The sequence below is a fragment of the Myotis yumanensis genome, unplaced genomic scaffold (assembly GCF_028538775.1).
Source record: "Myotis yumanensis isolate MYYU_CA2020_CCGP unplaced genomic scaffold, mMyoYum1.0.hap1 SCAF_6, whole genome shotgun sequence".
Taxonomy (NCBI): domain Eukaryota; kingdom Metazoa; phylum Chordata; class Mammalia; order Chiroptera; family Vespertilionidae; genus Myotis; species Myotis yumanensis.
The window spans coordinates 18981391-19005462 of NW_027223757.1; the positions used below are offsets into that span (position 1 = coordinate 18981391).

The following is a 24072-nucleotide window of genomic DNA, read 5'->3' on the forward strand; positions in this document are numbered from 1 at the left end:
TAAAATATCTGAGGTAGAGAGATATGTTATATATCGCTCTGGGAATGATCAAATTATTTTTAAATTTGTCACCTGACAAACTTTATATAATTGAAGTTGTTTCCAATAGCCTTTTATATACAGATAAAACTTTTTTAAAAAAGCTAAATAACCTTTGTGTATTCTGTACCTTTATAAACACTCTACATTTCCTCATAAAATAAACAATAACAGTTTCATGAATGGCTAATATTTTTCTGACCAATAATTATATTAGCTGACATATCACTTCAACAGAATGTCTCATTGAAATGGGGTTGGAGCATAAAGATGATCTGGGGGCCTGGGAGAGACAAATTTATCAGGAAGAATGAATTGTGTAGTGACTGCATTTAAGTAAAAAAAGTAATTTCTGAACTCCTGGAAAACAAAGAAAAATTGGAAACCTCAAGTAACATTTAGCTGGAGAAAAGTGAAAGTCAGGAGGGCTATTGGGATGGGGTGGGGGATGAGAGGGATTTTAGAGACCTGTGAGTATGGGGAGATCAAAGAAGAGAGAGAAGATGACTGGGAAGCTGCTTTTTGGGAGACCCTAAGAGGGACTGAGATGAGAACTGAGGTATTGCCTGGTCATAAGAATTCACTTACCTCTCTGAAAGTTTTTAAAGTGATTGCAATAGAGATTCTAATAATTAGTTATAACTAATAATAATTAATAATTAGTTAAAATAATTTTTTATTTACTGTACTATTTTTTAATCCTCACCCAAAGATATGTTTTTATTGATTTGAGAGAAAGAGGGGAAAATGAAAGAGAGAGAGAGAGAGAGAGAGAGAGAGAGAGAGAGGAGAGAGAAAGCATCGATGTAAAAGAGAAACATTAATCAGTTGCCTCCCAACAGGGGATAGAATCTGCAACCTAGGTATGTACTCTGACCGGAAATCCAACCTGCAACATTTTTGGCGTAAGGGACGATGCTCCAACCAATTGAGCCACCTGGCCAGGGCTATTTGCTATACTATTGTTTCTTTCAATGAAATTCTAAGGGTAGCCATGACCACAAAGTGGCATAGATATACGTGTTTCATATGGTAGAAACCATGTAGTGTAATGATTAAGAAGATAGACTCTGGAGCCGGATTGCTTGAGCTTAAATCACAGCTCTGCTGCTTGCTGGTTGTCATCTTGGCAAGCTGCTGAACTTCTTAACAAAACAGCGGTTATAGCAGTGTGTATCTCATATATGCATTGTGTGTAGCAAGTTAGTCCGTGCAGATGTAGAACAGTTGCTGACAGAATAGTGCCTGGAACTTTATAAACATTAATTAATGCTGGATACTGTTACTGTTACTGTTCTTTTTTAAAATATATTTTTATTTCAGAGAGGAAAGGAAAGGGAAAGATAGAAACATCAATGATGAGAAGAGAGAGAACATTGATTGGCTGCCTCCTGTATGCCCCCGCTATAGATCCAGCATGAACCCGGGCACGTGCCTGATGGAATCGATCCATGTCCTCTTGGTTCATAGGTTGACACTCAGCCACTGAGCCATACTGGCTGAGCATTATTGTTATTTTTAATATGATTATTATTCAGAAGATGCAGAAAAACATTTATGAGGCCAGTATTTATAATTCATTTATTTTATAAATATACTAGAGGCCTGGTGCACAAGATTTGTGCACACACTTGAGGGGGTCCCTCAGCCCGGCCTGTGCCTTCTCACAGTCCGGAAGCCCTCAGGAGATGTCCGACTGACAGCTTAGCACAGCCGGACATCCTTGGCACTGCCACAAAGGCAGGAGAGGCTCCCGCCGCTGCTGCTGCACTGAGCGGTGCTCTCCCTGTGGGAGCACACTGACCAACAGGGGGCAGCTCCTGCGTTGAGCGTCTGACCCTGGTAGTCAATGTGCATCATAGCAACAGGTCGTTCTGCTTTCGGTCGATTTGCATATTACCCTTTTATTATATAGGATTGAGTGGTTACTCTGTACCCAGCATGTGCTAAGTTTTGAAGATAACATAGAAAACACTTTATGAATTCAAAACTCTAGGTTTCTCAGTAAAACATCAGGACATGAGATTTAGTCAGTAAAGGGCTTTTTGGTCAGAGGTTGAACTGATATGGACCTACTTGGCATGTGTACAGAACAGAAACTTCCAAAAGGGTTAGCATGTTCCTTACATAACTTAGGTCAAATGATCTGTAATCTCAAATGCTCCAAGATGAGTCTTTCAGTTAAAGAGTGATTTATGATGAGTGACTTTACTATTGAAAAGAGGTCTGTCAAATACAAATACTAGACATGTAGGAAGCAGAATTGACAGTAATTCACAGAAAATAAAGGGCCTGAGTTGGCTTCTCATATGGAATGAAAGACCTCCCAGCCCTGAACTGAAATGGGGCTCTGAGATTGTTTCTAAGGAAGCCAAACACTTTCATTTTATCTAAAAATGATTTCTGGTGTAATCATGGACGACAATGATTGCTTGTTTCTGGTAAGATATTGCTGTATAATAATGCTATGTAGTACAGAGGCAGTAAAGAATGGTTTTCCAAAATCTTTAATCATTCTCTATTTCCCCCAGTCTGGATATAAAGAAGTTACAGTAATCATTTACATTAAATGATAATTGGAGCATAAAAATTGACCATGAAAAACAGATGCATAGTTGTATAAAATCTTTACATGTGGTTACAGTTTACTATTAGATCAGCACTTTCAACCATTTTCATCTCATGACACACATTAACTCATTACTAAGATTCTGCAGCATACCAAAAATATGTATTTTTTGTGCTGATCTGACAAAAATAAAAGGCATAGGGGGAGAGACCAACCAAAGGACTTGTATGCATGCATATAAGCCTAACCAATGGTCACAGACACCAGGGGGGTGAGGGCATGAGTGGGGGAGGGGGTGCAGGGGCAATAGGGAGATAAGGACACATATGTAATACCTTAATGAATAAAGAAAAAAACATTAAAAATAAATAAATAAGCATAATTTTGATTGATTTACAAAATAATAATAATAGCAATCACCTTCTCTTTTTGCTCAACGTGGCTTTTTAAAAAATTTGTTGCCTACACTTGTAATAAGGATTTCTGGTGCCAAGAATTATCCAATCAGACAGAAACTTATTATGCAACATGACCAATATTATGCAACTCTATTTTATGACCTATATATTTGTGGTTCTACACAGGGTATTCACATCTAATGGCTACTGTTGTCTTGGCTGTTGTCATTGTATATATTTGTGTGTGTCTGTGTGTGTGTGTGTGTGTGTGTGTGTGCATTTTACAATCTAAGGGAAAAGCGGTCAGTGTCCCTAACTAAATAGTCAGGCAATGCATGCTTTAAAAATTCTTGTGGCACACTATGAAAATCGCTATACTAGATAATAGCTTAAATGGAAGATGGATTATTCAATGAGATTTTTGCCAATAATAGGAACAAAAGCTTTTTAAAGAGTGTGTGTTAGAGACAGTACTTTCTAATTAAGTATTAGAGGTTAGTAAATTAAGAAGATTGCTTTAAATTCCATATTAAAGATGCACAAAGAAAAATGCTCATTTGAAAACACATGTTATTTGTATTGTACTTAAGTCAGGTATTTATCACTGATAATTTCTTTTTGATTGATTTCTAGCTGAAAAATGTCCTGTCTTAATTTTATTTTAAAATGCAGCAAAACCATATCATATTGTTTCTGGTCCAAACACCTTCATTTGTCCATCTCTTTCAGGTTTATTTCCTGCCGTCTTGAATCTTGCTTCTAATGCTTACATCACCACGAATGCAACATGTGGAGAAAAAGGACCTGAAATGTATTGCAAATTGGTAGAGCATGTGCCTGGGCAGCCCGTCAGGGACCCCCAGTGTCGAATCTGCAATCAAAACAGCAGCAATCCAAATCGTACGTATTTGAGTGTTGCGTTTGGCAATGGGCAGTATCTATAATTTGAGAGATTTTGAGGAGAAGTTTGAAAGTTTAAGGGCTTGTGGTCCCCCAAATTTCTAGAACTTCCTTTCCACTGTGAGCTTTTTCATAGCCTTTCTCCATCACTTGACAAACATTTGATTTCCTTAGCTGAACCAGGAACAGTGCTTGACCAGGGTTTTCTAGCTGAAGACCTGTGGCAGGCATTAGGTTTATCACCTCCAAAATCATATCCAAGGATGTGGTTGCTAATTTAGACTTTAGTCATTCATTGGTCACTTATGTGCTGTGGTGGGAATCCAATAGGAATAAAGTGTGATCCCTGGCTTCAACGAATGAAGAAATGGGCAAAAGCGGACCATTACTAGATAGTGTGGTGGATACAAATGAAAGAATGAGCATAGGGCCCTGAGGGAGAGAGGGATAGTAACAAATTCAGTCTTGGTGTAAATGAAGGCTTGTCATATAAAGTGATATCTAAGCTGAGATCCAAGATTGGGCTGAGCAGGTAAAAGGGAGAGAGAGGGAAGAGAAGAAGGAATGCCAGGAAGGTCAATCAGAGTAAGGCAGAAAACCTCACTTGCTCTGGGAACTGCTAGTAGTTAGGAATGTCTAGAACTGAGAGTGTTAGAGGGCAGAGAGTAGAGATGAGTCTGGTGCAAAGGCAGGAAGCAGATCATGAAGGTGAAGAGTGTTGTAAGGACAGGCGCCATGCAAAGCCACCTGCATGGCCTCTAGGAACAGCTCTGATATCTCAGACTCATTCATGTATTTATTCGGCCAGCATCTGAACACCTGCCATGAGCTGCTGGGGTCCAATCCCAGCAGGTCCAGGGGTCCCCAAAGGTGTGGACGGAGTCGGCGAAGAAGGAATGACACGAAGACAGCCTTCAGTTGGTCAGCAGCCTAGTCAGGACCTATAGCCAGGATCTCCAGCCAAAGTTCTGGTCGGAGTTCTGGTCAGGAACTGATGAGGATCTGACGTTTATTGTCTTGTTACATCCGTATTTATACCAGCCGATTTTAATCCTGTCAATTTCTATTACAAGGTGTTTCTCATCTTCATTCCAGGGAGTAAAGACCATGTAGCTTAACTACCCGCCTGGCACTTAATTAAGGGGTTGTATCCCCTCCCTAACCTCAGGGAAAGATCCCCACCTGGGGAAACAACCTTTCTCGGAGAGGTGACTTTGGTTAAAACACATGGCGCTAAGGGGAGCAAACATATTAAAAACAGTATGCTACATACGCCAGGTCCACTGAAACACATGCTGTGCAGATGCCTCTTTCCTGCAGCGACTGCGTCAAGCAGCAAGGATGGACCGGCCTCCGGCAATGAGTGATACATTTTACTGAAATATTAAGTCATACATACCCCTTGATTTAAGAGGTTTCGAGGAGAACAGAGGGGAAATGGAAAAGTAAATCAAGTGTTAAGGGAGCATCTAGGGCAGTGGTTCTCAACCTTCCTAATGCCACGACCCTTTAATACAGTTCCTCATGTTGTGGTGACCCCCAACCATAAAATTATTTTCGTTGCTACTTCATAACTGTAATTTTGCTACTGTTAGGAATTGTAATATAAGTATCTGATATGCTATATGTGTTTTCTGATGGTCGTGACCCACAGGTTGAGAACCGCTGATCTAGAGATTCCTGGGAGAAAGTGACCCATGTACTGAAAAACTAAAGTTAGTAAGATGAAAAGAGAAAAGTTTTATAAAAGAAAAAGCAAACATAAATCTTGCAGCTATAAAAGAGCATGATATAGTCAGAGAACTGTAAGTAATTTAGTTTAAAGAGTAAAGCATTTTTATGGAGAAGGGGAGAATGGTGTGAGATGAAGGCTGATTTAGAAATGTGCATTGGGAAATCATTAAATATATATATTGGGGAGGTTAATAAAGTGAATACTTAATGTCAATGAGGCGAGTTATAATGGGATTAAACTTCACAGTTATATTACTTTTAAATTTGCTTAGTGTTCCTTCTCTTTTTGTTTTAAGTTGTAAAACTTATAAAATGAAAAAAGCTTTCTCTCACAATTTACATTTTTATATCAAAAGAAAGTTGGGAGGCATTGAGCATTCTTTCTTGCAGCTGGTTAAAAGAAGGAATGCTAGTCCCCTGTCTGTTACTAATTTAGAGATGCTAAAAACAGTATATCTGGAAAATTGGGACTTTTGTGATTACTATTGCTGGTCTTATACTAGTATTAGTATATGAAGGAATGTCTTAAAAAATAGTAAAGAAACCAAAGATGGCAACCACCAGAACCTTCCTTGCTTTTTAATAACTCTGGTTCTGTTCTGTCGTGTAGACTGTTATGGGAGGGTGTGGGGTGGAAGTGATGGAACACACCCCATCTGCTTGCTATTCCTGTATAGCGTGATGAGAGCAAAGGATCTAACTTGAGCCATGGGAAAACATCAAAAGCAAGAAAATTGAAGAAAGGACCAAAAAAAACCAAATCAACTGATGGACTATTAGCTTTAGGTTCATTAGGGAAAATGATGAAGGTGGGGAGAAACTGCCATGAGTTCAGGAACTGGTGGCCTTGATGAGTTCATAAATAATGTGAGAAAGCCTGGAGGCATGGAAATGTTTTGGGGGGAATGGTGGGATGGTGTTGGGAGTATATAAATGTGTGTTTAGGAGGGGCTAGGAAGAGAGGAAGGGTTAGAGTTATAGTATGTAAAATAAGGTGTGTGTCTGTATGGATGCATATATATGTGTGTATATGTGTGTGTCTGTATGTATGTATTGAAATATGAATCCACATACAGGGTGGGGTAAAAGTAGGTTTATAGTTGTGAGAATGCAAAACAGAGTTTATTCTTGTATTATTTATTAATTACTGTATTATTTCCCATATGAATAACTGTATTTATAGTTCCTGCCTACAAGTATAATGCTAGGGTAAATAAGGCTTAGCTAAAGAAAGCAATTAGACAAATGTTCAAAACAGTAAACTCAGGACTATATCTGTGGTACATATTATAAGTGACGTGGATTTTGAGAAGGAAAGCATCAGTGAGAACTGAAGGAACAAGAGAAAGTTCCAAGAAGGTGGTTAGACTTAAAAGCTGAATGACTTGCGATACGAGAGGAAGGCATTCCAGAAAAGGAGGAAGAGAAGGAAATGTCAATCATAAGAGACAGGTTATAAGAAAAGTGCAAAGATGAGGCTGGAGGAAAAACTGAGTGGAAACTTGGTTGAAAAATGAATGAGATGCGTTCACTAAATTTAGTCCAAGAGCAGCTTTTACTTCCCTCTTCAAGTTCCAGATTCAAGGTCTCTTTGTCTCAATGGAAGGCATCCATAGTTAGGCAATCGACTCCATATTTTCACATTGGGACAAAGAAGCAAATAAACTGCTTCAGTAAAGCAGGTACAGATGAGGTATGTTTTGTATTTTCCATTTTAATTGATTTGTAGTGCTTTTTAAACTTATCACAGTCTGGATTTACTTTGTGCAATTAATTTTAAATTCCTAGCTTCATTACATTTTAAAATCCTGTTTTAGAACTGGACATTTAGAAAGAATACCCCACCAGAATAAAAATATAGTAATAACTCACATGAATATATTTTAGTAAAAGTTGTAGCAACAGATGATAAAATTCCACAAATTCAGTGAACAGCTAGAATAAATCTGGAAGCCTATACTTAATCACCATACAAAGGAGAGGAAACTTGAACTTTCTACTATTAATAGATTGTGTTTCCCAATTAAAAAGAAAGATTGGAAAGGTTTACTTTATTAACAATTTACTCACCAAATTTTAGATGCTGTTAGCTTTGGATTGACTTGTGTAGCTATTCCTGTTAAGAATATTATGTTTCCATCTCTTGTAAAGCTAGGAAGTATGCCAACAATTAATCAGTTTTTGCAAATAAATTATGATTAAACTTTCATAATGGGGATTATGGTTGATTATTAATTCAACCCCCAGATTTCCTTTTTTTGTGAATAAGTCTCATATCAATTTGACCTGAAGTGGAAGATATCAAAATTTCCAATTAGACAGCTCTTCTCACAATTACTTAAGAGCCATGAATTTGATTTGGAAATGTGGTTTTGTGTGGGTGTTTTTCTATCACACATTAAACCCACAGTCTGTAAAGAAGATTCAAGAGGATGTTGAGGAAATGTTTGTTGTGTTATTTATTTTTCTTTAGAAATGCCAGTAATAATTCATTTATGAATTCTGATTCCTATGGGCCAATTACATCACCCACTCACACCACCAAGGGCATTTATTTGCTATTTAGTTATGCTCTGGTATTTATTGTCATTATAAAGAACTGACACCTTCTTTAGCTTCAGCAGAACAAGTTAACTAGCGTTAATTATTCCGTGTATATATAGCAAATTTAATTTTCATTAATGAGATTGGATGCCTCATCTCAGTGGATTGCTAATGTAAAAAGACCTGATACAAAGTCCATATAGCTATTTAGTTGAATTAAATAATTTACCAATAAAAATTAATTATTTTTGTCCTGCCCTATAACTCATATTAACAAAGTAACTCAAATACATAAGTCTTGGTTTTCAGTTAAACAGGTTTTAGCAGATTACATTAATAAAATTATTATGTAATAAAAGTGTTCATAATCTGAAAATGCATATTTACTGAATATTCAGTTTTTAATATTTCTTTCTTTTGAAGATAATTTTACTTTACTATTACACTTCTATTGCAATGAGGACTTCATTTGGCTTGATTTTTATGTTAAAATATTTTGTTAAATGCAATTTGTCTCCAACTAAAATTCAGAACAGTGTACATTTTTTTAAAATATATTTTTATTGATTTCAGAGAGGAAGGGAGAGGGAGAGAGAGATAGAAACATCAATAATGAGAGAGAATCATTGATTGGCTGCCTCCTGCACACCCCCTGCTGGGGGTCGAGCCTGCAACCCAGGCATGTGCCCTTGGCTGGAATCGAACCCAGGACCATTCGGTCTGCAGGCCAATGCTCTACCCACTGAGCCAAACCAGGTAGGGCCAGAACAGTGTACATTTTGAACAGATATATAATTAATTTTATATTGTTGTAATGTACCCCGTGAATCACAGAAGGAAGCCTCAAGAAGTCAAATTAAAGAGTCACATTTATTGCAATCCGGGACTCCAAGAGGGCATTTCGCTCTCCCAAATCTCGAAGTGATAAGATGGCAGCAACACCAGATTTATATAGGCAAAAATCACAAAGGTATTGATTACATCCCAGGGGTTTGGAATGAGGAAGCTGGTTCGCAAAAAAGCAGTTTACAGAAGCAGAATTAAGCATGTTAATTATAGTTTTGGGTCTCCAGATCACTGAGTTGACATGAACACATTATCTGGGACCACTGAGTCACCAGAAACACATTATCTAGAGCCATTGAGGCAATTTAGAATATTTGCGCTGTCCTGGTTTTGGGGACCACTGAGTTGACAGGGAAACATTATCTGGAACCCTCAGGTCTTGGGATAATTGTGCTGTCCTGGTTCCCAGGTACAGAAGAATGTGCTTTGATCACAATCAACGGGATATTCACATTACAGTCAATAAGGCATTCGATCGAATGGGATGATTTATATAATTCAGAAAATCAAAGTAACTTTTCTATTGTTAAGCCAAACAGCAGGGTTAGAGTTAAACTAAAGTTTCTACCTGAGATGATTGCTACCATACTTCAATATATACGCATATTAATGTTTATATCAATAGTTGTCATGTTTCTCAGATAACCCTGTAAGTTGAGAGTTCCCATCCAAGATATTTTTACTAGTCAATGGCAAAATGAGGAAATGAGAACAAAATTCTAAATTTTTCATGAAAAAAAGGAATACCTTAAAAACTATCCAAATTGATATTATGGTTTTAAAAAATCTTTTGTTGCTTTTAAATGTCCTTTATTTTATGAAACAATAGTGGTGTTATATTGAATGATAGTAAAGTAGACAGGAGGCTGTTATTACCTGGAAAAATAAAGAGCTTGAACTCCTGTGTCAATTCCACAAATCTTTCTCTCACACATTTCATAATTCTTCCCCCGCCCCCCCTGAAAATTAAGAATGTGGGAGGCACTGCTATGAGTGGATTTTTGTTATTCCTACTGCAGGTATGACACACAGAGTTTAGGTGACTTCTTCATGGCCAGTTAAGTACTAAATGGTGGAACCAGATGGACTGTCTCACTTCTTATTCTCCAGCTCTTCATATGCCAACCCGGGTGCTTTTTCATCACGTTGTCATGGGAGCACCTGGTGGGATTACTGTAGGCACACCCAGAGTCCAAGGTTGTTCCTCATAATGATATGGTTTGTTCCTTTTATGAAGTCTTTCTTGAATTTACCAAAAAAAAACACCAAATGTGTTATGATCTAAAAGGTTATTGTTAGGCCATTCATTTGAAACATCTTCGCAGAGAATTAGTGTCATAAAAGTTCTCAAGACTGAAACCCCAAGGCATCTTTCATTCATAAAGAACAGAAGAGCAGCAAGGAAGCTAACCCCCAGTTCATTTACGTTTCTATGGGAAAATAGGCTGACTTCTAAGGGAGAGATTGGGACGTTAAGTACCTTCAATTAAGCCCTGCAGATAAAAATAGGAACATCCCACAATCTCCACTCCTGCCAGTCTGACCTGTGCACAAGCTGGGCCTCTTTAGAGGAGGAGGAAAGGAACAGACCTTGTGGGAAATGAGGCCCAGAGTTCAGACAAGGACCAATGACGGAGAACCCAAATGGAAGGAGGGCTTTGGCCGCCCAGAGGCAATGGCGGCTGTGGTAAGATGCGGAGCTCAGTGGGAGGAGATGAGGAATCTGTAAGGAGGAGGGACTTGTCAGAGCAGACTGTGGGGGTAAGGGACCATCAGTGATTGTCCACACCTTTGATTCATTGTCTATCCTCAGTCTCCCTTTTATTCTCACAATAGATCCTGTCCTCATATATCGGAGTAAAGGCCAGGGAAATCCAGGGCTTGTTGGCAGGACGTAGTTTCGTGCGCAGTCCGCTTCCTGCTTGCTTTTATTGTGTGCACTTCTTCACTGAGTTGGAATCGTGGGGACAGGCCAAAGCTGGCTGGGAGGTTTGGAGGATCTTTCATTATACTCTTAAATAGTAGTGGAAAGTTGGCAAGTGAAGAACCGCATAAGATGGATTTGACAGCCTTTTATATTAAAACCAGACACATATTGGATTGCACGAGTCTCAGTAATGAATGTGTCAGAAGGACAAGTCTTCAAGTACCTTTAAGCCACTGTTCAGAATTTTGTGTTTCTGTTAACAAAGTTGATGGCATACTAGAGCCACTTCAAACAGTGGAGGTTTTGTTTCTTTGAAGGATTGACACATCAATTAGATTTCAATATTAGGTGTTTACACTTAACTTCTGTAGTTATTATTAAATTTGCCCATTTGAATTGATGGCCAGCTTCTTATTTTATAGCCTCAGAATGTAGCCATTTCACACTGCTTTGTAGAGTGCTATGAAAAAGTTGATGGTAAATAAATTCTGTTGAAGATAGATGAATCTTTCTCTCTTTATATCATTTTAATGTTTGATAGTCACATGAGGATGTTTTAACTTAGTTTTTACTTTTTTCTTTAAAGAAACAGCTATACATTTTTTTATATGATCTTTTCTCCTCCTTTCACATGCTGCTGCTGATTCAATAGAGAGACACCCAATTACAAATGCTATTGATGGAAAGAACACTTGGTGGCAAAGTCCCAGTATTAAGAATGGAATTGAATACCATTATGTGACCATTACACTGGATTTACAACAGGTACAGTGCCTCCTTTTTTTTTTTAAATTCCCTATGCTGTACTCTACATCCCCATGACTATTTTCAACTAATAATTTGTGCTTCTTAATCCCCTCACCTTTTTTCCTAAGCTAGGTGTAGTGCTTCTTCTTCGTCTTCTTTTTCTTAATCATTTTCCACTTTGAAACTGTATCTTGGATTTGCTTTTAGGGTTATAGCAGTTCTTTGGTGAGGGAATACTCTTTTTTTTTTTTATCATCCTCCATTATTTTCTTGACATACTTAACAAAGCGGCCTATTCATTTACTATGTTGTTGTTTTAAAATTTGGGCATGTTTTTCTAAAGCACAACTAAAATGAATTCACAGAAAGAGTTTAGTACTGAATAAAGAGCTGATTCTGTTCTGACTAATGAGAGTTATTGATGAAAATATGGATCAACAACATTTTACAGCAGTGTCAAGATGACTGCCGTGGAAGATGATTCTTGAAATCAGGAAATAAATTAGAGAACTGTTTATTTAAAAACAGAAATAGCCAAACAAAGAAAGAGATCTATTAAAAATCTATGGGGAAAGGATCTGTGAACATTTTCATATCATGCAAATTCTGTTATGGAAAGTCTGAACAGCACAGCCTAAAATAGATGGCATGTGGGCAGTTTTTCACAACTATCCGATGGCTTCCACACATAAATCACAGCTGCATTTCATTATGTAGGTGTGATATTGTGTATTCTCCCATTTTATTCTTCCAGTGGTCAACTGTGGCTGCCGAGAGGGACGAATTAAACCACTTAGATATTGGAAATACCAGAATACAGCAAAAATATATTAAATTTCAATGAGTGGCAATATTCTTTATTAGAGAATCTTTAAATAAAAGGTGAATGGCTCCAAACAATGAGATTTAGTTTGGAAGCTCCCACTATGAGTTTCAGTTTATTCTTTAAACTTGCAAATGTTGATTGTATAATTTTCAAATTGAGGCAACAGATTATAATAAAACTGTACAGAAAAAAAGATCATGACATCCTTATTAGCCAGATTGTGTGTAAATATTAAAAATAATATATTCCCTGTCAAAATACCTGTTTTGTTTATTTCTAAAAATATTTTAAAGTGGCTTTTCAACCAGTTTGCTATTAGAAGGCCATGTAGATTAATCTCAAATTGGCTGAAACAATGAAGAAACGTTGTCCTTGTAATGTAGTGCAACCAAGGAAATCAGGCTCAAATACTAATGAGCAGTTCCTCTCTGCATTGGGTCATTATGATTATATTAATTTAATAAGTCAAGTTAGGAAACAAAGATAAATAATCTTCAAGATACAGAGTACATATTTAATTTAGCTTTCTGTCTTCATACTGTTTACTATTTCTGTGCTAAAATCTTGCAATATGGGATGGAATATGTTATTTTCTCCATCATACTATTTAAATAAATTTTTCGTTTTTGCTTTATCATCATCCTCACTGCCACTTATCTTAATGAATTCATTTCAGATGATCAGCTTTTCCATCATCAATATTGAGTATAATTTGTTAATAAAAATAAAATAGAAAAATCAAGAAGTAAAGTAAGAAAGTAAAGATATTTTCCTGTGATGTTAGAATATATTCAAGAAAATGAAACCATATAGATGTCACTCTAAGATTACAATTTGCTTAATTTTATGCTAGTACACATAACTGAGATTTCACAGATTAATAACATCCCGATGTCATGATTGACATACCTCCCAGTGGCTCTGTCACCTTTTTACATGCCTGTCTAGTTAAAGATATGGAGACACAGAGAAGATACCAACTAGGCATGTGTCTTAGCCCGTTTGGGCTGCTGTAACAAAATACTACAGCCTGGTGGCTGATAAACAACAGAAATTGATGTCTCACTTCTGGAGGCTGGAAGTCTGAGACTTCTCTTTGAAGCCTCACATTACAGAAGGGTCTCTTTGTGCGGGTAATCCCAATTATGAGGGAGAGCTATGGCTTCCTAAATTAATCCCACCCCCAAAGGCTCTACTTCCCGATACCATCACCTTGGGGATTAAAATGTCAGTATATGGCCCTGACCGGTTTGGCTCAGTGGATAGAGCGCAGGCCTGCAGACTGAGAGGTCCCAGGTTCGATTCCTGTCAAGGGCATGTACCTTGGTTGCGGGCACATCCCCAGTAGGAGGTGTGCAGGAGGCAGCTGATCGGTGTTTCTCTTTCATCAATGTTTCTCTGTCCTTCTCCCTTCCTCTCTGTAAAATATCAATAAAGTATATTAAAAAATGTCAGTATATGAATTTTGGGGGGACATACATATTCAGATCTTAGTAGTGTATCACTCTATTTGCTAGTATGATATAGAGTAGCCTATATGTGTTTTTTTGGTAAGAGAACCTCATAGGGCTTACTAATTCATCCCTGAAATAATTCCCATTTCTTATACTGCCTTTTGATATGTCAGAAAGTTCTTTGTAAAAGCTGTGGGGTTTTTTTTTTTGTTCACATCATTGCCTTCACTGACAGTCAATAACAGTATTTTTCACCTTGTTTAAGAAGAGACTCTGTTCCTCAGTGACACTTTATCTAAGATTATCTTTTCCTTCTCAACTCAAGTAGTATTTAATTCTTTGGGCCACATTTTCACTTATGGTCAGACTCTCAGAGTACACTCTGGTTTATTTTTTAAATTATGGTAAAATCTACATAACAATTGCCATCTTAACAACCATTTATAGTTCAGTGAATTAATGCGTTCACATTGTTGTGCTACCTTCTTAACCTCCTGAACTCTTCTTAGCTTACCAAACTGAAACTGTACCCATTTAATAGTAACTCCCCATTCTCTCCCCTCCTCTCAGCCCCTGGACGCCACCATTACACCTCTGTCTCTATGAATTTGACTATTCTAGGCACCTCATCTAAGTAAAACCGTACAATATTTGTCTTTTTGTGTCTGGCTTATTTCACTTAACATAATCTCTCAAGGTCCATCCGTGTTTGTAGCATGTGTCAGAAGGTTTTTGTTTTTTTTTTCCTTTTTAAGGCTGAATAATATTTCATTATATGTATATATCATATTTTGTTTATCTATCCAATCATTTTCTATAGACCTTGGGTTGTTTCTAGCTATTATGAATAATGCTTCTATGTACTTAGGTGTACGAATATGTGTTTGAATCTCTGTTATTTCTCTTTGGGTATATACCCAAAACTGAATTGCTGGATCAAAAGTTAATATATCCTATATAATAAAGGTTAATATGCAAATAGACTAAACGGTGGAACAGCCGAACAACTGGTCACTCTGACGTGTGCTGAGCACCAGGGGGCATGCGAGGAACATGGTGGGCGTCAGCCATGGCAGAATGGTGGAGCAGGTGAGCGGGGGCACCAGACCAAAGACGGGGTGCTAGTCGTGGTAATTGGGGTGAGCCTATGGTGATTACTGAAAATTCTTTGCTCCTGCGCTGCGGTCCCACTTGGTGCTCTCACCTGCTGCCAGCGCCTGCCCCGCTTGCACCTGCTGCCAGTGCCACCTCTCGCACCCACTGCCTGCTCTCGGCGCTGGCCCTACTAGCTCGCTGCTGATTGCCAGCTTCTCCACCTCCCCCTGCTCCTGAGGGGCAATCGGGGCCAGCAGCCACCTCTCATACCCGCTGCCAGTGCCGGCCCTGCTTGCACCCACTGCTGGCGCTGGCCCCACTTGCACCCACTGCTGGTGCTGGCCCCACTCCCACCCACAGCCAGCACTGGTGCTGCCACTTGCACCTGCTGCCAGCGCCCGGCACTGATGCCGATCGCTCGGCATCGTTAGCAGGTGCAAGCGGTGGCTCCCGGCCCATTCGCCCCTGAGGGCTTCGCCACCTCCCTCTGCTCCTGAGGCGCGATTGGGGCAGCAGCCACGGCTCACACCTGCTGCTGGTGCTGGCCCCAATTACTCTGTGCCGTCAGTGGGTGCAAGCAGGGCCAGTGCTGTCAGCGTGTGGGAGCGGTGGCTGCAGGAGCGGGGCTGCCGGCAGAAAGGGGGTCGGAGGCCATGGTGGGGGGGACTGAGACCCACCCCTGTGCCTACTGCAGCCTCGTGACCCGCAGTTTCTTTCAAGGTTCACGAATTCGTGCACTGGGCCCTTAGTATATTTATTAATGTATTTGAGGAAGCACCATAGTTTTCTATAGCAGCTACACCATTTTACATTCCCACCAACAGTGAACAGAATTTCCAATTCTTGCATATCCTCGCCAACACTTGTTATTTTCTGTGTTGTTATTGTTGATAATTGCCATCCCAATGGGTGTGAGGTGTTAATGATTCAGATTTTCTTTCATGATTTTCACATCTTTCTTGAGATTATTTGGGGTGAAACATTCTGAGAGATATATAATAACTTTTAGACCATATGCTATTGGAAAGAATAGCAATGAAGAATGCCTATATAAAAATCTGAGAATCTTGAAACATGACAGATAGAAGCATTACATTATATGAAGTTAAATCCTGGACAATTTTGCTCAGCTTGTTAAAATGTGTCATCAACTAAAAAGCCATGATATGTAGTCAGGTAGGGAATGAACTGCTTTATTTATATAAATGATGTTTTTATAATATAAATATATGTTGAATACTAGTGTCAAGAAATTCAATAGTCATTTTTGTCTCTAGGGAGTTACTATCGACACTTTTTGAAACTTATTTTGTACTAGGTACTGGGCAAAATGTTTTACATGATTTATCATATGGCATTTTCAACTCTCTTAGAAAGATATTATAACAGACGAGAACATTTTGCGTCAGAGAGATTTAGTAACCTGCTTAAAATTTGCAATTGGCAAGCAATAGAACCAAAGTCAAAACCCAGTTCTTTTTTTTATTTTTATTTTAGAGCCTGCCCTCTGTATTCCAAATAGATATTCATGCAACTTAATTCCTTACCTGAATGTTAGAGTATTTAAGAGTATCAGTGCTTCTTTGCTCTATAAAATATATGTTGGCATATATGCATGCTAATAATTGTGCTAATGTCACTAAAAATTAGAATGGATTAATATGAAAAGCATTAAATTAAAAACCCTACCTTGACGTTAAAATTAGGACTTATCAAATATATTACTAACCTCTAATATATATGTATAGAAATAATTTGAAATACCAACTTGACTATTTAAATGCCTTCTCAAAATGTCTTGGAGAGAATTATTGCTTTGTTAAATGCTAATCATCAGTCAATTTAAGTATTTTGTTTTAATAAATCATGCAGTTTGTGGGCTTTTGATAAGAAAAAGTTTTGGACAATTACAACTGCAATTGACTAAACACCATGCTAGAAGATTTGACAAAGATTATTATTGATCCAAATTGGTCAAAAGGATTTTGAGAGTGTAAATCCTTATTTCTTCATTTTTAGTGTGGTTAATTGATTTAACTTTTCTCTTGTAATCACAATGAAAATCCTGCCTGAATATTTGCATATCAACACAGCTTTTAAAGTCCTGTTTACTCATAGGTATTAAGTAGAATTTCGTACTCTAAATTTTATAACAGAAGCATTTCTGAAGACATAGAAAATAAACATATTTTTTAACACTAAAATTATGTCTTTTAAATAGCATTGCCAAATATAGATTCATAATGAAGGTTAGGGTGTTAAACAACTTGTTAGAACAAATGGTTTGTTGTAAACTTGTTTAGTCTCTATGTTAAATATCTACATTTTTAAAAAGTTTTATATCATAGTCAAATATATCTAAAAATAATGAGAAATTTGATAAAATAAGAGTTTATATTTGAAATGAATTAGCACTGATGATTGGGTTAAAAGTCACAATTTCATATTTTGCTATTTATTTTATTTCTTTTAATTTTAATTTTTTAAAATTCTTTACTATTTTTCCATTTAAATATAGAAATATATGAGTTCTTGTTAATTCATTTACAAACTTTTATTATTTTTCCAGCATCTATGTGGATACTGGTTACTGGCAAATAATAGGTGCCCAGTAAATAGCTATTGAATAAATGGAGATCTTTGCAGAATCTTCCTGTCTCTGATCTTTCTTTTTGGTGCTATTATAGCATTACTTTGTAATATTATCTCCCTCCTCAGCAATGTATTATATAAATGATTCCTTGCTCAGAATAGTATAAATTGCTAATCCAACCCTTTAGACTTAAATCACCTCTTTAGTAATATAAGTTTTTAAAACATCCAATAAAGTTAAGATGTAATGTGTAGCTTCACCAATAGAAGCCCACTTTCAAGTTTCCAAAAGGGTTCAGTTTCAACGAAAAGCACCTTTATCTATTGATTACATAATGTGGAAATTCTGTTTTAGCAATTCACTTAAAGAAGATATTTAATCTAAACGATAAGAAATAGACTCTTGTTTGCAGTCCTTTTTAAATCTGGCTATATTGTCAGGTGTTTTTTTGTTGTTGTTGTTGTTTTTGTTTGTGTGTGTTTTTTTTTTTAGAATAATCTTTATCTCCTGTCTGTAGACTGAATGTATTGACCAGCTTTAATTTTCTTGATTATCATTAAAACTTCTAATTGTAAAATAATTCATGGATTACATGTTGACATAAAAGTACATTTTATTAAACATCGTATTATCTATCTCTTTAAAATCATTACATTCTACTATTTCCAGTATGACTTTAAATGAGTACTTTTAAATTTTATTCTTGAAACATTTAGTTTTTCCAAATTGGTACTTTCTTATTGGTTGTTTTTCCCATATTCATCTTGACATTTTTACCTGGGTTAAATAGCAAGTTCAGCTGTATTTATGGATTTTTTGTGTGGACTCACTTTTTGCTATAGATTCTACTTTATCTTATAAAAGTTCACAGCATTAACATTTGGGTTTATTGCAGTTCTCTTCAGCATACACATACATGCACACACAAATACCCATGCATTTTAAATTGTAGTATACTCTAAACAAAGTTTTATGTTCTTTTTAACTTTATGTTTGGGATCATCATAACTTTATGTTGGAAGTGTATTATTATTTTATTTTCCACCTGGAAAAATGAGGCGCAGAAAGGATATGAAACTTTCGAAAGTGGCAGGGGCCATTTAATATTTCACACTGCATTTGTCCCTCAACCAACATATTTGCACATCTAATGGAAAATTGCAAATCTTAGAGCTTAAAATAGAAGTCCTGATGATTTACCTCCCCCAAAATGGAACTTCTCAGTAATAGCACCACTCTTAATCCAGTTGTCAGACAAAACAATGAAAAGAAACAAAAACCTTGGAAATTATCCTTGATTATTCGTTTCCCTGCATGCCCCTTATCCAAGTTCTGCAAACTGAACCTACAAAATATATCCCGAATCTGACACTATTACCTGCACCACTACCACTTAATCTAAGACACCATTATCTCTCACCAGGCTACAGAAGAGTCCCAGACTAGTCTCTCTGTTTCACATCCCTCTTTATGGCCTCCTCACCAAACAGCAGCCATAGCAATCTTTTAAAAATATATATTGAATCTCACACCCTCTCCGCTCAAAATCCTCTAATGGCCTCCTAACATGCACAGATGAAATCCGTACTCCTTGCTATGTCCTGTACAGCCTGCATGGCCTGGCCCTTGTCTGCTTCTCCAACAGTGTAGCTGACTGTTTCATTCTAGACATTGACCTTCTTGGGATGAATCGAGTTTGTTCTTGCATCAGGCTGTTTACACTTACTATTCCCTCCTTCCCAAGATCTTGACATATCATTCCTCATGTAAGTGAGGTCTCTGATCACATGTCACCTCAGAAATTCCTTTCTTGGTCACCATCTATTTTAGAAACTTCTACCTAAAATTGCACTATTTATTCATTAACCTTGTTTGTTGCAATTGGAGACCTGGAAAGTCTTTAACAACTGGCTCACCAGAGGGTAAAACAAAACAAAACACCCTGATTTGTAGTGTTAGCCAGTTTTCAGGGTGTAAATATTCCCATAAGGGCTAATTTTAAGTTACCAACATTATGTCATTCAAAACAGAATTGGGAAGAGATACACCCAATTGGCTTTTTGAAAGCCAGGGCAAGCTGGTTCCAGCACACCACTGGCGTATTGCCTATTTTTCTAAAATATAATCCCCATGAGAGAGCCATTTTCTTATCTTCACTGTTGTATTTCAACACCTAATTTAAAGACTGGCAAAATAAATAATGCATTGCTCAGTCATATTTGTAGAATAAATGAATCAGTGAACTAACCAATATATTACTCAGTGGGATTTCAATATATATACAGAAGTGCAGAATATTAGAATCTGTATTAGGAATGATGGAAAACACAAAGGTAAGAGTAGTACTAGTAAAGCAAATTTGACCAAAGGTATAACTGTCCTTCCCACCCTTCTTAATCCTGGAGCTGCCCCAGTCCCTATATAAATATTCCCTTTTAAACCTTCCTAAAAAGATTATTAAGAATGTGGACATTTAAATATATTTTGCTCCTGTTTTAATAATTTCATGTATGCTCAGGCTGCAAAAATTGATCTGAAGTTAGTCTAGTGTGCTGTGTATTTTAAGCATTTGATGCATGTCTACATTATTAATGTCAAGAATATCTACAATTTAAATTATTCCTTTTTTGGTTTGCATTATAATAATAAAGTTTATGACCTAGACACAAAAAGGACTACATCAAGAATTTGAAAAGTCATGCTGCCATTCTGCATTTCCATCTGTGATGATCCTCGATAGTATATTATCCTGAACAGGCAAAAACTCGAATGTTTCTTCCATACAAAATATATGTTAAATGTGCTTTCAACAAGTGTCTATACTTACCATCTTCTGTTTATGGTCACTATTTGTGATACCATTCTGTACTGATTGCAGATAGGAAGCCTGGGATAAGAAAAAGTTGGACCTCCATCTTTCATACCTTTTATAATGCTTTGCCAGTAGCTACAGTTATCTAACAACAATCCACAGTTTGTTTGTTTATATATTTATTTTTAATACTCACCCAAGGATATATTTTTATTGATTTTAGATAGACAGAGGAAGAGAGAGAGAGAGAGAGAGAGAGAGAGAGAGAGAGATGAGAAACATCAATTTGTTGCCTCCCATATGCGCCCCACTGGGGATCAAACCAGTAACCTAGGTATGTGCCCTGACCTGGAATCAAACCCACAACCCTTTGGTGTACGGGATGATGCCCCAGACAACTGAGCCACCTGGCCAGCACCCACAATATATTTAGATTGAACAGAATCTTGGCTTCCAAATGAAGCACTTCGATAGAGTGTTGTTTATGGTGTTCCTTTCTATAATATCCCTCAACATTACTTATAGTCAGATTGCATGGGTGTTTTGCTGCCATCCAGTCTCTGCTATTTAGATGGATTCAATGTAGAATGCCATATTTTACTATTGATGACTATGCAGCATTACTATTAGATGTTGAGTAATTGTAGCCAAACAACTTTTATGGATTATTATGTTTTATGCCGTGGGTATCACAAAGGAGATAGTGCTTGATACCATATTGTTGAAGTACTACTTCTCTTTCCTAAAAATATATTGTCCTTTAAATTTGAAATTTAGACATTGTGATTAAATGTTCTATTGGATAGTGATTTCAGAATCAGAATTCAATGAAAACATATTGTCATTCTTTAAATGAAAAGGTGTGTGAGATTTTTCCAGTCAAGGCTTTTATATAAATTAATTATGCTAGAGACTGATAGAATGCTCATTGCAGGACACTTGGTAATACAGAAAGTATCCAATATAATTTGCTATTTTTCCAGATAATTATAACCGTGACTTTTTGTGATGTTCATAACCTGTTTAATAGGAAGAATTTCAATATTAGAAATTGTTCTATGTAACTTTTAAAGTTGTTTTTTTCCCTCCTGCAGCCTGAGTCCTAGTTTTATTAGCCTTGATTTTTTCTCTAGTGGTGAGGGTTAAAAAACAAACAAAAAACAAAAACAAAACAAAAAACCCACAAGATTTTTTTTTTTATTCAGGGACAACCAATGAGTCCTACATGGAGAACTTTGGAAAGTCTGGGATCAGTCAGACCCACTCACAGGGCACTTGTTTGTGAAGGCCGCATAGAGGGGACAGAGACACTAAAGTGTTCTGTGTGCGCTGCAGATCCTTCTGGGGCTTCCAAAATCTAGATCTTGGCCCCTCATAAATCATTTGACTTGACATCACCAAAATTATATTATGACTTGGTGGGTTTCTAGCAAAAAGAACCAGGAGAAATCTAGGCAGACTACCAAGAGGGAAGAATTTTCAGGGTGGTTATTGTAAGAATTTTATCACATCTCCTCTTAAAATAGTAGCCTTTCAAAATAGTCATCATAACTAGTTGGCACTCGATCCTTAGGAAGTGTTTATATAGTTATATGAGTGTTGTCTACTATTCTTATTTTTAAGTTGTAGCCAGAATGACATCAGGTTCTGAAACTTTCTCATTGTTCATTTCATTTACACTCCTCACACTTCACTGGCAAGTGAGGTCACCTCTTTAAAATCTAGGGTAAAGGCCAGCTTGACAAACCTTGGCACAATGCTCTCTTTTGCAAATATTCTTTCAGAGGGAGAATATGTGATTTAGACATATTTGGGATTGTTATCTCGGTAGAATTTTCCCTGTCTATGATGGGGCATGTGTCACCTGTACTTATTAATGTTGTATGGTGGTTAGGTAGGTTCACCCTTTAGGCACTTGTAGAACATCTCATGGAGACAGGCTGACTCAGTCAAAGAAGCAATAGACATGAGTCTACAGGGGCTAAGCTGGGTGTTGAGGACAGATCATTGTGGATGTCACTTATTCACAGGGTTGCCAGGAGTCAGAGCCAACCCTTTGGGGCACAGAACATGCATAGAAATCACCTTGAGGTTTCTTAAGTCATTCCAGAGTTGGCATTCTATTTTTGATCACCTATTCAATTAAATTTTTAAAAATTAATTGAGAATCTATTATGTGTTAAGACATTAAAAGATGTTTATAGAGTATTCTATAGTTTCTACTGCTAGCAACTTATAACTAAGTTGATGGTAAAACAGGAAAAATTGCTTCTTTACAAAGCAAAATTAAATTGTCATAGAGATGTTCAGTTGTTAGTTTTCAATGTAAAATGGTATATATGAATGTGATTAGGTTAGAAATTAGGTGCGAAATAACTGTATAAAGAAATTTGTTGAAATATTCATAGACACAAAAGGTATTATTATGCAAAAAGCAAAATTAGACAAAACCGGATCTTATAATCTTGCTCTCTAATTCACTAGTCATGTGAAGTGGAACAAGGTACCTTGTGTATTATGTTCCATTGTAGCCACAACAGATTACCACAAATGTAGTGGCTTAGAAAAACACAAATTTGTTATCTTACAGTTTAATAGGTTAGAATTCTGACATGAGCCTTATTGGGCTAAACTTCAGGTGTGGACATGGTTGTATTCCCTTTGGAGGCTATAGAATTTATTTCCTTGATTTTTCTAGCTCCTACAGGCTGCCTGCATTCCTTGCCTCATAGCCCCCCTTCAAAGCCAAAAATGTACTTCTCATGTTCCATCTCTCTGACATTCTCTTTTGCTTCCCTCTTCTATGTTTAAGGATGTCTCTGTTTACATTGGGCCCACTGGCATCATCCAGCATTATCTTCCTAACTCAAGGTCTTTACCTAAATCATATCTGCAGTCCCCTTTGCCATAAAAGGTAACATATTCACAGGTTCCAAGGATGAAGATCTGATCTTAATCTTAGAGGGGCCATTATTCTTTCTGCCACACCTACCCTCTTTCGTTTCAATTTTCTAATAAGTTCCTACTTATGTCATAGTTTTTGTTAGCAGAAATAAACCTCTTAATGCTGAACTGCCTGGTTAAAACTAGGCACTACATAAAATGTGTTTTTCCCTATGGAAAAGATTACCAGGAAATAAAACATTGAACACATCAGAGCAGGACTTGGGGAGGAATTCAGATAGTGAATACTCCTGCTGCTTTCACACCTTCCTCTGCCATTGTTTACTTTCCATTTTAGGCAAAAGCTGTATTAAGAAAACATGTTTTTATTTATTTTTTTAAAAAATCCCTGAATTATAAATAATAAAAATTTTCAAAGGTAATTAAAGTTTCAGAAAAGGGGGGAGCAGCATAGTCAAAGGCTATAGAGACTTCAAAGAAGATGGATGTAAAAATATGAATTTTCCAACCATGTTACTTGTAATTCTGAAAGCAATTAGGGTGGTGTGTGGTGTGTGGGCTATAGGGGTGGTAAAGTAATAAACAATAGTGGGTACAAACTGTTTTTAAGAATGTCCCTAGAGAAGGACAAGAAAGTGGGGCAATATATAAACATGGAAATAGCTGATGCTATTTCATTTGTAG

The 24072-nt window shown here is 37.0% G+C and overlaps 1 protein-coding gene across 1 annotated transcript in view; it reads left to right on the forward strand.

Moving 5' to 3' along the window:
• The window catches only part of LAMA2 (laminin subunit alpha 2), a 472106-nt gene that overhangs the window by 112090 nt on the left and 335944 nt on the right, over window positions 1-24072 (forward strand). The window contains exons 2-3 of the mRNA XM_070417672.1: window positions 3736-3906; window positions 11610-11722. Coding sequence (XP_070273773.1) covers window positions 3736-3906; window positions 11610-11722 — 284 coding nt within the window. The remainder of the gene's footprint in view (window positions 1-3735; window positions 3907-11609; window positions 11723-24072) is intronic.